General features: G+C 34.9%; 2 protein-coding genes across 2 annotated transcripts in view; one reads left to right on the forward strand and one right to left on the reverse strand.

Moving 5' to 3' along the window:
* LOC126823434 (general transcription factor IIH subunit 1) overlaps positions 1-8,971 on the reverse strand; it is a 34,369-nt gene extending 25,398 nt beyond the window's left edge. The window contains exon 1 of the mRNA XM_050552282.2: positions 8,954-8,971. The gene's annotated coding sequence lies outside the window, so the exon portion shown is untranslated. The remainder of the gene's footprint in view (positions 1-8,953) is intronic.
* On the forward strand, positions 4-15,421 carry LOC126823450 (protein pitchfork). Its single transcript, XM_050552315.2, has 6 exons — positions 4-162; positions 6,671-6,822; positions 10,905-11,003; positions 11,862-12,004; positions 14,050-14,176; positions 14,731-15,421. Exons 1-6 carry the CDS (start codon positions 156-158, stop codon positions 14,794-14,796), a joined length of 594 nt encoding a protein of 197 aa, XP_050408272.1. The 5' UTR covers positions 4-155; the 3' UTR covers positions 14,797-15,421.
* The last annotated feature ends 1,926 nt before the right edge of the window (positions 15,422-17,347 follow it).

A 17,347-nucleotide genomic window follows, 5' to 3' on the forward strand; every position in this document is an offset into this window, starting at 1 on the left:
TACGACGTGCCTGAAATCTTACATAGTTACCGTTTTCGTACATAGCAACCGAAGACGCTATTCAGAAAACTTGGATAGTATTACCAAATTTTCGTACTATTTGTATTACTATAGCCTTTCAAGCTGTAATTGTGTTTCTCAAGAAACAAATAGTCATGCAGGGTAAGTTTTTACGAACACTATAGGCATAGTTCAAACTAGAATTTCTACTACTACTTCAGAGTAGGCCTTGGCTTACCTCTCTCTCTGACTCTAGTAGATCTACTGTAGGCCTACTACTACTGTCTGAACCATCGTAAATTTTAAACAGATTTCTTAGATTATGAACAAACTACTTGACTTCGGTTATTATAAACTTCCCGGTGTGTTTGAAATTACCTCCGGTTAAATAAAATTCATAGTAATAGTACAACTAAATATAATTACGTCACTTGTCGGGACAGATCTGAGATCATTTCGTATGGGGTCTCAGTAGTCTCACTCTCAGTAGACTGAGTAGTCTCAGCAAGGCTTGTCTATCGTAACGCCAACAGGGTTCGGCTCTTTCACGACAATTCAAATTTTGTGTATGAATTATAAGCTATTGCTCTCGGACCCAGTAATGAGTTTATGGGCTTTTACAAACATAATAATAATACCCCCGTAGTCCAAACATAAATGTGGAAAAGGTGATTTTGAGATTATGATTAGCCTATACATTTTGTGTATGAATAAGCTATTGCTCTCAGACCCAGTAATGAGTTTGGGCGTTTACAAACATAAATATACGCCTGTAGTCCAAATACGCCCGTAGTCCAAACATAAATACGCCCGTAGTCCGTTATTTTTGTTTCCGTCTTGTATTATATAATATATATTTGGTTAGAGAGTTGGGTGGGATTATTTCTTTTGAACACACGTGACGTGCAGAACAAAAATGAAAAAGAGCGACATTCCTTTAATATTTCCTGATGAACTTAAAGTAGCTAAGTCTCTGAGTCTAACTCAATATCGTTCAAAGTCTTCGACATTGAAAACACAAATTATTTGTCACTTTAATTTTTTAAAATCAACATCGATGTTGTGATCTTATCGGGAAAAGATGGGCTTCTGATATCCAATACAGTCTTAAGACCAACTAGAAATCAGCCAGATTTCTTTAAGTTTGGGAATATGACCTCAAAGATTTGTTGAAGAGAATCCTGTCATCAACCTCTCAAAGACAAAAAATTGTCGCCCAATTATTATCTATTCAGATGGTGTATTGTATAAGTGTCATATTATACTGCTCTATATTTAGAATGTAAAACTTAAACTAAAGCTAGATGGGTTTGGAATCTGATTCTATGAGATTTGAATAAGAGTATTAAGAGAATAAAAAAAACTAATTAATCAAATTAAACATAGAAATAAACAAATTTAATAACAATTTACTATAATAAAAAAATTTGATTCAAATATTACATAATGTAATAATAAGCTTATTAATTAGATGTAATCAGGCGCGGGTCCAGGATTTTTTGCAGGGGGGGGTCTAGGTTGGATAATTGCTTAACTTATTGCGGTGCGCATAGCCCACTGCCGCGAGCGTCGAAGGCGCTAAATGTCGTAAGAGGGGTATGGGGGCCCTCCCCCAGAAAAATTTGGTAAATTAGATTCAATTTGGTGCATTCTGACGTATTTCTGGAAGGTAAATTCCAAAATTACAGGTCTAAAAATCGCCAATAAAATCGCATAAAATGTCCTTAAAATGTTGATGGGGAAAGCTCCCTTCACAGACGAGGAACAAAATATCTTCAGATACCATATTATGGTTGTTCTTAACAAGCTTTATTAGAAGTATCAATTTACTATTAGAGTAACCAGTCCATTTAAAGTAGCTAAGTCTCTAACTCAATATCATCCAAAATCTTCAACATTGAAAACACGATTTATTTGTCAAATTAAATCAACTTTCATGTTGTGATCTTACCAGAAAAAGATGAATTTTGATATCCAATATTTAAGACAAAATAAAAAATTTACCATTGGTACACGAATCGTGTTCCATAATGCGCTTCAGCCCCAGTTGTATCAGAGACTCGAGGGACGAGGCTAGACACATTGCACCAAATCAAACGGCGTATGTAGACTGGAATAACCAGACACTAGAAATTTGCACTCGCTTGAGACTGCTGGCTTATTTCGCCGAACATAACTGATTTGAAATTGGAGTAAAAACGGAAAGCATTGAATGTAAATCAGTTTATATACATTCATAATTTCATATTACAGTATTATATGCGTTGCAACCCACTTTTGTCAATTTCTAGGTCCCAAATGTTAGCGATATTGCTCCTTTAAGTATAGGAAAGTTGGTCGGGGTTTTCCAGAGCACAAACTTCCACAGACGAAAAATCTATACACTTGGTTTACTGTTTTTACTTTCAGCGCATAAAAATAAATAATATAGCTTGCAATTGTTGCACAGGCTTAATCATAAATGTAGAGGTTTACAGGAAATTTTCACACAAAATTAAACAGATTTATCTTCCAAAAATTATGTGGGACCTTCACTTTAACTGTGCAATGCAGAGAAAAGTCGGCGAGGCTTTTTTCTGATGAACTGTCCAACGATGTTCTCGACATTTAGCTGGAGCTTTCTGTTAACGTTGATGAGCACCAGGGCACTCTGGCGTTCTTATCAACGCTGCCGATAAAATTAAAAAGCAAACACAACAATATTCAACGTCAACAGGCGAACAGCGTTAATAAAACTCTTTAAATTTCAATAAACTTATATTTTCATACAGTACGGTATTAAAAAATTGCCGTCGTCAATAGGCGATTTGCCATGGGGTCAATTGGTCCCGATGGCAATTTATGCTGTCGACATTTTTGGCTAATTGTCAGAGCTGTATGTGACTATTTGTTTTTTCCCACAATGGAATGAAAGTCATGACTCAACTCAATGTATACAAACTCGCAATTTTTGGGTCAGATTCAGGCTTTTAGATTTAAGTTTCTCGGACCCTTCAAATTTTCAAGCCTGAGCAGGGGGGGGGGGGGGGTCCGGACCCCCTGGACCCCCCCCCATCTCTGGATCCGCACCTGGTAATATCTACAGCAACTTGTCTAAGCCAGGGTATAAAATATCTTACATTATTTTACTCATATACTTTGACGTTGACCAATTAAATGATTTTGGAACTTTTTCCTGTGGAGATTAATATTCATTAGTAAAACAAGGGTTGTTGGGCACATTACCATTGTATAACTCTTGCCAATTATATATTTATTTCTATAGAAAGGGTTCAATATCGAAATATTAATGGCCTATTGAGCCATCGTACAATACTATTTACAAACTTATCAATTATCATTAAAAGTAAAAGAAAATCTGATCCAAAATTATCTATGTTGGTGCAAAAATATGAACATTTACTGATTATTTACAAACAGGGAAAAGGTCACACCAAAACAATCTACATGTATTTGTTATTTGAAGGAGCTAAATCGCTAATATTAAAATTTAGGACCATGAAATTGACACAAATGGTTCGCGAAACAAATAATACATGTAATATGAATGTATATAAACTGATTTAGTATTTATTGTGCATGCCCTCCAGATAGGATGTAACCATTTGAATGACTTGTGGAATATGTCTAGCCTCGTCCTTCGAGTCCCTTGTTACAAATGGCGCCGAAAGGCATTCGTGAACCAATGGTAAAATGTTTATTTTGTCTTACAATTTTATGGAAGCCTATAACTGCCATTCATAATTTCTACTTTTCGCCCCTTCAAAACACGAAAGTCGAAAAGTGACCTTGAAAGTAGAGACTACATCAACTTCCGAGGCGAAAAGGCGACAGTACGACAGCAAGCCAGAATCATAGGTCGCTAATATCGCCATCAATACTAGACTTTATCATACAGACTATTTTGTTAACGCGAATTGCATGTATCCAAATGTGACCTGGTAAATTGAGACCTCAACAACTTCCAAGGCGAAAGTCGACAGTACGACAGCAAGCCAAAATGATAAGTTGCTAATAGCGCGTTGTGTTTATTTCCTAAATTCTACTTTCCGAGTTGCATTATGGCTTTGTATGCGTGTTGACGCCTTCTTACTGACATCAATAAATACAAAAATATGACTAAGACGAAAGTCGACAAGACGGTACACAAGCCAAAACGCTAGTCAAAAATAAGAAATTAGGAAAAAACGAGGGGTGCTATCATCGCAGTGTATTAGTTCTTAATTTCCTATTTTCGAGTTCATTTTGGCTGTATAGCGTGCTGTCGCCTCACATTTTGTCGTAACTTCTACTTTTCGACTTTTTGACTTTCGTGTTTTGAAGAGACGAAAAGTAGAGATTATGAACAGTAGTTATAGGCTTCTATACAATTTGGATATCATAAGCATAGGCCTATCTTTTCCCGGTAAAATCACAACATCAACATTCATTTAAATTGACAAATAATTTGTGTTTTCAATGCCGGAAGACTGTAGATGACTTGGCTACTTTGATATACAGTGTGAATTTCAATATGAAATATATTTGAAAAAAGCGGTTGCCATACAAGAGACGCCCACATTTCGCAAGAGGTGGACAGAGAACAAGCTAAAAAATGGGGTCATCATCCAGGCAGACACGGTCTGAACAAATCACACCGCACATCGGTTTAATTATCGGCAGATAGTCCCATGTCATTCTATTTCTCTTTGAATATTTTTTCCGTTGTGCAAAAACTGTTCAGAATTTTGCATCTCGGTAACACAATTAAATTCTGAAGATCCTGGCTTCGTTTTGAAATTCACAGGGCAATGTACCCAATGCGAGTGTACTCTCAGTTATTAACTATAGGCCTATATTATTAATATTAATCACAAGTACAACTCCATTTTGAAATCCACAGAGAATGGAATTTTCTGATGGCATTTCGTAGATCGCGATAATGCCTCAACCGATCAACGCTTTGAATTCTATTACCGGTACTGTAAAAGGTACCATGCCATATGAGTTATTGTATGCTACACAGACAGATGCAGTGAAAATGTTTAAATTTAGCGTGAAACTTGAATGAGTTTTTCCCCACGGTCTGCATAATTAACACACAAGACCCAATAATACACGCAATCTGTGATATCTCTTTTGACAAGTGATTTTTTGTTTTAAATACATTTTTATAAAGACGATAAACTATGTTTAGACATCCCAAACTGTTCTTATCAACAATGTTTGGATTTCAGTATCTGTTGAATAAACCCTCAAAAAGTAATTTAATCAGGAATATTATGGACGTGAACAGTCGGAACATGAATTTGTATATGGAAATTATTGAGAAGCAGTGGCCTTTTTTCATAATTTTTGTGGTAATCATAAAACTTTGAAAATGGACTAACAACAGCTGTGCATTGGGATTAGATCCCGCGTTATGAAATATTATCAAAAAGAATTATGCAATAAAGTGTGTTTATTTATAAGTGTTAGCCACAGAGTTGCATATAATTGACAGGGATGTAGGGCTTAATATAATTTATTAAAATATATATAATATACAGGGTATAATTTTACAATTATGGGGTCATGATGATGTGAAAAGCAATATTTACGGGTATTTGTGTAATCGGTGATATATTCATTGCGAATAAAATTTAGTAGACTGACAATCAACTGATTCCAAATTAATTTTATTGTCTTCAGTTGCCATTTTTGTTGCCCAAACTCAAACAATCGGAAAGGTTGCACGTTGTTGTGATTGCAGCACACGTGATTGTCAAAATTTGTCAACCATTGCCCCCTTCAACATATTAAGATGGTTTAGCTCATCACGTGACATGTACAATGTTGTGATGAACTAGTCGAAAATATAAGCAAAAACATTGACTTTTCAAGAGAAACCTTTTTTTTTTTCGTTGTGATATTCAATTGTGCAATGGATTTTATTCAACCGGAGGTGATTTCAAACACACAGGCAAGTTTTTAATAACAATTATTCAGTAGTTTGTTCAAAATCGACGAAATCCATTTAAAATTTACATTGGTTCAGACAGTAAGTACACTAGCCAACTACTAGGCAGCTGTTAACCTAGATTTAGGCTATATTAATAATAAGTAGAAAGGCCGTCTAGTGCTAAACTTTTTTGCCTAGGCCTAGTCTTTGACTTTTATACTTTAATATTAGTTATAAGCCTATAGTATAGACCTAAAAAATGTATTAATTGTTACACTGCAACAATAACTTGTATTTATATATGCCAGTATATAGGCCTACCTTAACCTAGCCTATGCCATTATAGCAAGTTTAGGCTTGCTATATGACGCTAAACAGCTAGGATATCTGGGTTTCACTTCCTGTGATGGTGTTGGCTGTGAAAGTTCCTCACCTCAGGAACAGTTGTGCAGCTATAAGAGTAAGATTGAGGGCCTGGCATGGAAATCCAAAATAGAGCAAACAGCCCTGCCCCTGACAGGTAAAATATGCCTCATGAGTCAAACTATTGCATGGCATAAGCAAGCTTATGTCTTTATTAGCTCAGTTGGTGCAGAAAGGTATGACGTTCAGCCCAATTTCATTTAATTAGATGGTGTGAGTCTGTACTACCTATTAATACTGTACTGCGCTACTGGTTGTTAGAACTTTACGAAGGTTGATAGTTTTGTTATTCAGTTATTTAATATTAGAATAACACTATATTTTCAGTGGAAAATCAACCCAATGTCAATGTGTCATTTATGACAACTCTGGACAGGGAATTATTCCCTACGAAAATGCCACCGAATAGATTTGGGAATGAAGTTGTTCCACTGCGAGGTGCACCACATAGAGGACCCGGATGTTATGAAAATGAAGAGGTGACATTGAAGTTTAAAGTTTAATCCGTTCAACATTAAAATTATGTATCTTAATATTAATATTATTACAATACTTTAATATATATTTGTATTAACAAATGTAATTTTTAAGCATACAACCTCATTAAGCTTTCATATTTCATATGAAAGCTTATTGTTTCTGTTAAGATTATTATTCTTATTTATTTTTTGGGGTTATTTTTCCACAAATCTTATCTTAGAATCTAACCATGGATTTTTTTTATCTGAAACTTTGCCTAAGTAGTAGTATTGTCCACATTTTTATAGTGGACGTATATTGCGGTCTGTGGTTTGCCTACAGGCCACAATTCTTAACTGATCATCTTGAAACTTTACATATTTATGCCTTATGTCCATTTCTTGTATTTGTTTGTTTGTTGTCTACAGACCGCATTTCTTAACGTATCATCTTGAAACTTTGCATATTTATTCCTTATGTCCTGTGTTTCGCCTACAGGCCACAATCTTTACCCTAAGGATGATCTCTATTGTTTTTTGGTGAATGGCTGACCATCAGGGACAGAGCTACACCCTTGTTTTCTTTGTGTGTCTGTGTATTGCCTACAAGCCACAATTCTTAATTGTGTTTTGGAACTTGGCATATATTACTTATAGGCTAAGGATGGAAACTATTGATTTTGGTGCATGTCCCAACTCCTAGGGGCAGAGCCACGCTCAATTTTTGTCTTTACCCTATACAGGCCGCAATTGTGAATGGATCAGCTTGGAACTTGGCATATGTATTCCTTATTTTTATAGCCTAAGGGTGGCAACTATTGATTTTAGTGCATGCCCCGACCCCCAGGAACAGAGCTACACCCAATGTTTGTGTTTTTTGTCTACAGACTGGAATTCAGAATGAATCATCTTGGAACTTGGCATATTTATTCCTGTAAGGAAAGCAACTATTTATTTTGGTACATGTCCTGCCCCCCATGGGTGTGGTACCACACCCACTTTTTTGTCTGTAATAGTCAACAGATTGCTATAAATTAACCAAATTTGTTCAAATTCAGCATATCAGTCATTTCAATAACAAGGTGGTACCTATTAGTATTTATATTGTTCCAAATCCAACCCCCAGGGGCAAAGCCATGCCCAATTTTTTTTATTTATCATCTACAGGCTGCAATTCTGAATGGATCATCTTCGAACTTTGCATATTTTTTCCTTATACCATAAAGACAGCAACTATTTATTTTAGTGCATGCCCCTACCCCTGGGGCGGTGTCACACCCACTTTTTTTGTTAATATTTAGTCTCTAAATTTGGCAAAACAAACCCAACGCCTAGTCTTCTTTGCCTCTTGTCATATTACAATCATTGCAGCTATTTCATAATTCATTCTCTTCACTATAAAAAGTACCATATCAATGAAAGCAGGAATGTGGATGTATATTGCAGCGTTAGTGATGCTTTAATTAGTTTTTTTTTATTATTACCCAAGGCTCTACAATGCGACTGAAACACTCGCATATAATTTGCGAGTGAATTTTGACAATGGCGACCAGATATTTATAAATGCTAGGTTTCTGGCGAGTGAACATATATCTTGAAGTTCCCAATTAACACTATAGCTATCTGAACTTTTCTCCGTAAAGATAACGTAATCGGAAATGATCCCGGTCGACTGTCACTCTTGTATAAGGCCCGTTCTCACGGTGCAACTTGTAGTAACTACTTGTAGTATCTACTTGTAGTTGCTCCATCTGTGGTACAAAGCGTTCTACCCAACGAAAATTTGGGAAAAGGTTAGAGCCGGTCTAAGATACGAGAATTAACATTGGAGTCAATGGGGAAATTGTTAGTGATCTGTGGCCAAATGAGTTGATACGACTTGGAATCTCGCGATAATCTCGTCTTGTCTTAGCATAATGGCGTCATCAAGCCATTTATTTGATAAATAAGAACAAAAAGAAAAAGAAAACCCAAATCCGTCTGGGTTAGACAGTGGATACTGCGTAGACCCACTGCCAGTGCGTACCGTCTGCTAGAAATTGAATAGGCCCACTCACGTCATCGCTCGGTCGCAGCTCTCCTGCATCTGCATGGCGATCATCGCCAATGCAGCCTGCCGCACGTCTCTCTTAAAATAAGTCTTATTACTCACATAATAATAATTGACAAAATTCTCTGTCTCAGCTTTGCTGAGCGGCTCTTGATGGGTGCGCTTCGCGTCCATGTTTATCAACAACAAAGGGAGAGAACTCGTGTTTGTATTAATACTCGACGTCTCTGATTGGTCAATTTCATACGATCTGTTGACTGAAAGAGGGAAGTTTCTATTTCGCTCAACTCGCTTTCAACTGGTTGGGAGCTGGTAAAAGTTGGTACGACTAGGGTGTTCTCACGCTGCATCTCGGGTCGATGCTACAAGTAGTTACTACAAGTCGCACCGTGAGAATGGGCCTTTACTTCCTGGTTTGAAATTGGGTCAACTCTGCGAGGTAATTCTCATGGCGCATGCGCTGTATTTATCGGAAGTTTACGAGACAGCTGACAGCATGGCTAGCAGACGAATCGAACCTATATCGTCTTACTTTACTAGTAAAGTAACTTCCTCTCGCAGTGAGTCTCAGTCGGGGAAAAATGATGATAGTCATGCTACTGACGCTAGACCACCCTAACAAGCAAAATTACAAGCTTCGCCGTCATCGTCTCGCAGTGAGTCCCAGTCGGAAAAAAAATGTTTAAAACATCTTTTATTATTATTATAGCCCAATATAGGACGAAGAGTTATGTATGTTCATGATATAATTTAGCTATATCATACGACAAATTATTCTAATCTTCAGACTTGGCAACTGAAAATTTTGTTTGGCTAGTGGTTTTGAAAATTTACTTATGTTTGCACAAGTAAGTTCAAAATGCTGTGTAGAGCCTTGTTACCACTCTCCAGGTCACAGTCCTTGACAGATTTTTAAAAAAATTGTAAGGCCTTTTAATTGAGCCATGAGGCAGACCCCAATCAAAATTTGATTGTATCATTCATTTATGTTTGAACAATTTGATAAAATCTTGTGAATGCAACAGGTCCTAGAGTTCCTAATAATAGAATTCATTAAAACTTGGTGGGATTTTTCCTTAGTATTAGTATTAGTAAAGGAAAAACTTTATTGTGAACACCATACAGGACAATGATATAAAACAAATTTATATATGGAAAACAATCACTGGGTTTATTTCACATATCAGATACTTTTAATTTAGTAAAACTATCCGCCGATACAAATATCAACAACAATTTGTATACTAAATTGTAAATAGACATATGACATGTGTAATTGTTGTATAGCATTTTTAATGTACCATATTTTAATTTAAACACCAGAACCAAATGCTGTTTGACATTTTGTTAACTTACTACAAAGCAATTTTATTGAGTGTGATGTGTCATAAATTGTAATTTTTATTGAAACAATTTACTTTTAAATCATATAAATCGTACCATTCTGCAATCTTTTGGCAGCGTTGAATCACCAGAAATTTTTGCAAAAATATTTTCACCAAAGCCGCCATATTAAAGTTGTTACATCAATATTTTACTTCTTACAAAAGAGAAAACAGCAAATTAAATTCAAAATCATGGCAGTTATTTTTCGTTTCAGTTTATAAATCTGTGATCTGAAAAAGTTTCTTTTGCGTAACCAGAAAATCGGTTGCATGGTTTTGAGCTGTCATCTGTAATGCCTGCTTTCATTTAGTGAGAGCTGGTGCTAAATTTTCAAATATTTATAGAGGTGATTAAAGTCAATGAAAATGATATGCTTAAATGTTAGGTGGGGTTTTACTGTCTATGGCAGTTAGGGTTCATGTTTCATCTTTTTTTACTGAAAACAACAACCAGCCGTTGGTTTCCTAGATAACAGGATAATATCAACTAATGGGAAATCAGGTCCTGTTCTTTTGTTTGTATGGGTGGGATCCGGTTCTATAAACCTTTGCCTATTGTTTATTATAATATGATGTTTGTCGTAATTTTGTTATATGGTAGACCTTTAAATTGTTATCTAAAATATTTTTAAAAATTAATTTACTTAACCTATTACAATTTTTTACAGAAAACAAATTTTTGGTATGGTGTTGAACATAAGATTACTAGTGAGAAAGGTTATACACTGGGTGCAAGAACAGCTGCAAGAATCCCAAAACATACTGTAGTAAGTTGACTTATAAAGCTTATAGGGGACCCACAGAACTTATAATGTACTGTGTTAAACTGTTATACATATGGCTAGTGTTTCACAGACAACATGTAGGCCTATCCAGTAAAGAAATTTATAATAATAAACTAAAGAAACATTATGTGAGATTCAGGGAAAGAGCTGGCCGTTCAACCCATAATAGTTCAAAAAAGGGAAAACGATTGTTATGAAAATTTCAGTCAAATTTAGTTTTTCTGAACAATGGCCGATAATTGCTGATCGTTGACAGAAACTTTGCCCACAGTTCATATCGTCAACCACAAGTAATTACTTGCCCCGCAATAATAAAGAAAGTCTCCATTGTCGTTCAGTATTTTAACAGCAGTTCCAGTTAGTAACATCATGTATTACCGGAAAATTTTGGCTTGATTGGCCATATTATTAGCATTTAATGCAGATATGGCTGGCATTGTCTAATCTACTCAATATAACTATAAGCCATCTGATTTCTGTAGAGAGTTGATTATGGGCTTGTTATGTGAATAAATGTCTAAATTACAATTTACCGACCATATTTGAAGCCATAATAATAGGTTTGGCAATAGACAAATTTTTCTCTTGCATAATGACTTTTTAATCAACTTAATCAATTGAAGCTTCACATTCATGAGCAGACATTTTAATTGACTTTTAGCCTTTTTAGCAGATATTGAAATATTTATTTTAGTTAATAACCAAATGAAATGATTAAATTTATTGAATTCCATGGTAAATGTGTTTTAATTTATAATTTGCTTATATTACCTCATTCTTTTACTGAATAAGAAAATGACAACTATTTATGAATTATCATACATTATCTTATAATTTTAGATTCAGAATCCTTGCCCTACAACGTATCAGAAAACATGTACAGACCCTAAAACATTTGAAACCTCTAAAAAACCTTTCGAAGTTGGAGCAGAGAGATTTCAGACAAAAAGAAGTTCAACATCTATTATGGAAGCAAGCCCAGGGTAAGAATGTGATGCAGATACATTTACACACGATCTATTTTGTGTTCCACATGTCATGTTTTGTCACTATTTAGGGTCCGTTATTTTATGCTGTTGTGGAGGGAGGCAGCTTCACAGAATTGCACCATTTTTTTCTGAGACAAAAGAAAAAACAGAATAACTCCAACATAATTACTACTGAGCAAACTAGATCCTTAATGCAGAGCGGAGCAAGTCCTAATTTATTTTTTATTTTTTTTTAACTTTTCTTAAAGGGGAAGACCAACGATTTTCAACAAGGTTTCCATAAATCTTAAATATATATATATTGATAAATAATCCCCTAACACAAACAAAAAAGTTTTTGTAAGCGAGAAATTAATTTTTATTAAAACCAGAAGTGACATAGTTGGTTCAACACGCTGACTGGGCTCTATAGTAAGCATACAGATTTGGCATAAGTTTACTGCTGTATTGTGTTCACGCGTCGTCCTTTGGGCAAAAATCTGATCAAATCGGTTGTTTATTAGGATATCATAAACACGAAATTTATGTATTTTTAACGTTTAGTACACAAAGCCATCGCATAAATTCACTCATACTAAACTGTACGCTGTGCCTCAATTCACGCCACATGGCTAATTGGTTACATCACATGGTTTGATTGACAGCTTGCAAGTGAGAAATATTTCGTCTGCTTGAATTTTTATGTGCATGCTGAATTTGCTGACGGTGTTTTTATTTATTTCAACGGACTTGTGGCACATATATATTCAAATAAATATATAAAATTCCAAAGTATGTCAACATCAGACAGCAACGTATTGGAATATAAAATATAACTTCTATGGGTGGTCTACAGTAATGCCGTAAAAACATTCGAGCCCAGCCATTCTCAAGAGGAAATGGAAGAAAAAAGGAAAAGCCGTTCACGTCGACATTATGTGCCAAAATGCACTATATTATATGTCTCACATGCCCATAACTTTGATCTGTTTATGTTGAAAAACGCGGTCAGCAAGCATAAAAACATCGAAGCAGACGAAACACATGTCACTTGCAAGCTGTCGATCAAACCACGTGATATAAACAATTAGCCATGTGACGTGAATTGAGACACAGTGTACTGTTCAGTATGGGTGAATTTACGCGACGGCTTTGTAATTTGTGTACTAAACGTTAAAAAAAGCATAAATTTGTGTTTATGATATCCTAATAAACAGCCCATTTGATCAGATTTTTGCCCAAAGGACAACGCGTGAACACAATACAGCAGTAAACTTGTGCCAAATCTGTATGCTTACTATAGATCCCAGTCAGCGTGTTGAACCAACTATGTCACTTCTTGTTTTAATAAAAATTAATTTCTCGCTTACAAAAACTTTTTTGCTTGTGCTACAGATAGAATTATTTATCCATATATATTAAGGTTTATGGAAACCGTGTTGAAAATCGTTGGTCTTCCCCTTTAATATTTTTCCAAGAAAACTCTCACAGCAAAGTGGACTAAATTGTGCAAATACTCTACAGGTTGCAATAATTAACAGATTTTGTTCAAATTCAGCATATAAATCATTTCAAAAACAGGGTGGTACCTATTTATATTGTTCCATATCCAACCCCCAGGGGCAAAGCCACAACCAAATTTATTGTCTACAGGCTGCAATTCTGAATGGATCATCTTGGAACTTTGCATATTTATTCCTTATACCGTAAAGACAGCAACTATTTATTTTCGTGCATGCCTCGACCCCTTGGGGTGGTGTCACAGTCACACCCACTTTTTTGTTAATATTTAGTTTGTAAATTTGGCAAAAAATCCCAAATGCCTAGCCTTCTTTGCCTCTTGTCATATTACAGTCATTGCAGCCATTTCATATTTCATTCTCTTTGATATCAATCAAAGCAGGAATGTGAACGGCCGGTACTTGAATATGTAAAGAGCTTGAGTACCAATAAGCCCAATATCAAACACAGGACATAGCGGTTAATTGCCATGAAGTTTATGAGATCAAAGTGTTAAATTGTCTGATATTAAATAATTCCTTTATGAATTTCTACTTTAGACCTGGTACCTATGATCAAAGTAATCCTAGAAATCGACAAGTACAATGGCACCAGTCTTTTGGGGGAGCTCCAGTTATGTTACCAGAGATTAGTGTTCAAAGCACAATTCATAAAAATACTGATAAGGTTGGTATAAATAATATTGGTAGCTATTCATACAACATTCCTGATTTACCTATTTTTACAGAATAAGTTTTAATCCTTAGTGGAATTGTCCATGTGTCCATGAGGGCATTCTAGGAGTATGTTTTCAGTCACTTTTTTACATTTAAAGCTTGTGAACATGATACAGGACTAAATTTGTGGTGGACATTTTAAAACTAATTTGAATACATGTAGTTCTTTGTGCATGTAGTATTAACACTTGAATAGAAATTTTAAAAATATCAATTGCAAATTGTGAAGTTATCTCCATTTGTTGACAATGATTTTAAATCTGGAACGGACCTGGTGGTGGGCTCAGGCTGTGTTTTCAAAATGGATGTTTTTTGTTGAAATATTAATACATGTACTTCTGTAGTAAGCTGGGAATTGATTTAGATAGTTGAATCATTGTATGATGATGTTCTTCAAATCTGTTTTCAAACCATATAGTTAATAGCTTCACTTGGAACAATCTGAATCTTTTCTTGCATCATTCATTCATTCCAAATTATCTTTTGTTTTTTTTGTGTTTTCAGTTATTTAGTACAAAAGAAGAAAAAAAATTCTTCAGAAAATTGGCATACTTAAAACTCTACTATTGAAGAACAGTTTAATTTGTTTTTATTTTGCGAAAAGGAAGAATTTCAATTTAATGTGTGATTGCTAATAACTTTAACTGTAACAGTGAAACCTATATGTATTGGGCTACATTTGGGAAATTTTAAAAGATGTAGTCCAGGCTATTCAGACTGTTGTTATAAAATTGCTTCCTGCCTATAATAAACACAGCCTGGAAAGTATTGGATAGCAATCGAGGGTAGAAAATCTTTTTACAACAAACCCTATTCTACTTAAAAAAATTTCTGAATAGAATATTTCCATCTTTAGAATTCGCATCAGATAATATAAATCTCTCTATCAATTGATACAGGACAATATTTTAACATGCCTAAATTTAAAGAAGAACTGCCAAAAAGGAAAGGATTTTGTGTAGGAATAAATTGTCTCCGTGTCAGTTTTCATTTCCTAAAGAATGTCAAGCTTTCAAGTGTTCCTTTTATTATTAATTGTTATTGGTTGTTTGTGACGATTGTTTTCCCATTGATCATGTAAACTCAAAAACAAGAAAATAACATATCTTTATATAAAATATTAACTAGGCCTGGGAAATTGTTAAATTGTAAAACATGTACAAAATTTTGTAAATAAAAAATATAATCTATTGTATTTTGTAGTGACAATTCATTTTTATCCCACATTCAATTTATTCATTAGTTAATAATGGAGATCAAGGGCGTGGATTTGTCATAACTTTTGAGGGGGACGGGCAAACCCTGGAACCTGGAACATTTCATTACCAAACCAAAACAATAATTACGGACAGTATACTGTACCATTGTTATTTCGATGAAAGCTGTAACTAGGGGTAATATGATGACGATATGGAAAAATTGACCACCTACAATTAAGGAGGAATATATCGTGAAGATCAGTAACTGTGGCGAGACCCAAGACAGTGGTTAGATGGCCTGGCGATCAAAATCATGGGGAGGGGGGGACAGGGGGGTACATCCCTCCCCCCCCCCCCCCCAAATCCACGCCCATGATGGAGATCCATGATTGACCAATCGACATTGTATTTGTTATGAACTTTCGCACATGATTTGCTAATCGACTGAGAATCTTCTTATATTTATATTTAATTTGGTCAAAGTTGAAATCCATTCTCCCATCCCTGCAGATGTTGCACTGTATGAATATAAAACAGAACAGTCTTAACGAAAATTATTTTGAATATAAATGCACTACAGATTATGATAATCAAATATTAAACACACCCATTAGTCATATGTTTAAGTCTGTACAAATGCAAAAGTGAAGAAAAAAATAGTTCTGGCAAATTCTAGATCATAACATCCATTGACATGAAGGGTCTATATCTAAGGCTAAGGTAACAGTGAGTTCTTATATTGCGCCCAGATCCATCCAAGTTAATGCCCAAGGTGCATTTAGCTCTCCACTTATCACAAGATAAAAACACAGTTAATGTTAATAGACAGGTGAAAAAAATGAGATGAAACTAGAGCCATAACTCTTAAAGTTATAAACGTACATTACTCGACCACGGACCGACAGAGGCAACAGCAATATACAACCACATTTCCATTTGGCCATATAAAAACAAACTTGTAATAATAATAATAATTTATAGGCCTATGACATGTTTTTTTTTTATGTTATGGCTGATCGACCTAGATCTTTTTATTTTAATTTAACAGTTCAGTCGACAGTACAAATGCAAAAGTGAAGATAAAAAGATTCTGGCAAACCCTACAAGAGATTGGTAAAATTTTTCTGTAACACTCAGTAAACAACACAGACATTGTACGTGCTCTCAAAATGTAAGATATTGCCAGGCAACGAAACATACATGTCCACAGCTGCTAAATCGTCCGTGCAGTCGACAGACTGAGCATTTAGTACATGACACTGATATCAATTTCATATAAGATGGATGTTCACAAGGTTTGACAAAGTGAAACAAGGGCCGTAAATGTAGACATTATTAACAGAATTTGCTTAATTAACTTCGGAAGGCATCTTCGATTTGGGCTACAAATCTTAATAAAGCATTTAAATTTAATACAGATCATATGATAATTATTGTAGTTATAGAGCGTTCACAAGGTTTAACAAAGTGAAACTAGAGCCATATAGGTCTAGAAGTTATAAACGAAAATCACTCCACCACAGACTGACAGAGGCGACAGCAATATATAACCACATTTCCATTTGACCATATAAAAAAATAGAACGTAACCCAAAAAAAAAAAAAAAAAATGGCAATAATTCAAAAGGATGGAAAAGAAATAATGCGACCGGTCTTAAAGGTGATTGCCTTCTGAATGGCGTTTCTTTATAGCGATAGTCTGCCAGTTGTTGCCAGGAATATCATAAATGGAAAATTCCATGCTTGAACTGGTCTTTTAAAGTTAACAGGTACAGATTTGATGATATATTTAGACTAAAAACACATTCAAACTAATTTATCTTTCAAAATTTTTCTTCAAATCCCTCTCAAAATCACTTGTCGTTAGTCATTGTCCATTTACCATAAATATTGAAGCCAAAGTAAATTCTTGGATTATCCTC

Source organism: Patella vulgata, chromosome 6 (genome assembly GCF_932274485.2).
Source record: "Patella vulgata chromosome 6, xgPatVulg1.2, whole genome shotgun sequence".
NCBI classification, from domain to species: domain Eukaryota; kingdom Metazoa; phylum Mollusca; class Gastropoda; family Patellidae; genus Patella; species Patella vulgata.

Excerpts from the sequence above, each read along its gene's own strand:
- LOC126823450 (XM_050552315.2), top strand. Across the intron at positions 11,004-11,861 it reads GAATCCCAAAACATACTGTA|ATTCAGAATCCTTGCCCTAC; the intron begins GTAAGTTGACTT and ends TTATAATTTTAG. Across the intron at positions 14,177-14,730 it reads TTCATAAAAATACTGATAAG|TTATTTAGTACAAAAGAAGA; the intron begins GTTGGTATAAAT and ends TTGTGTTTTCAG.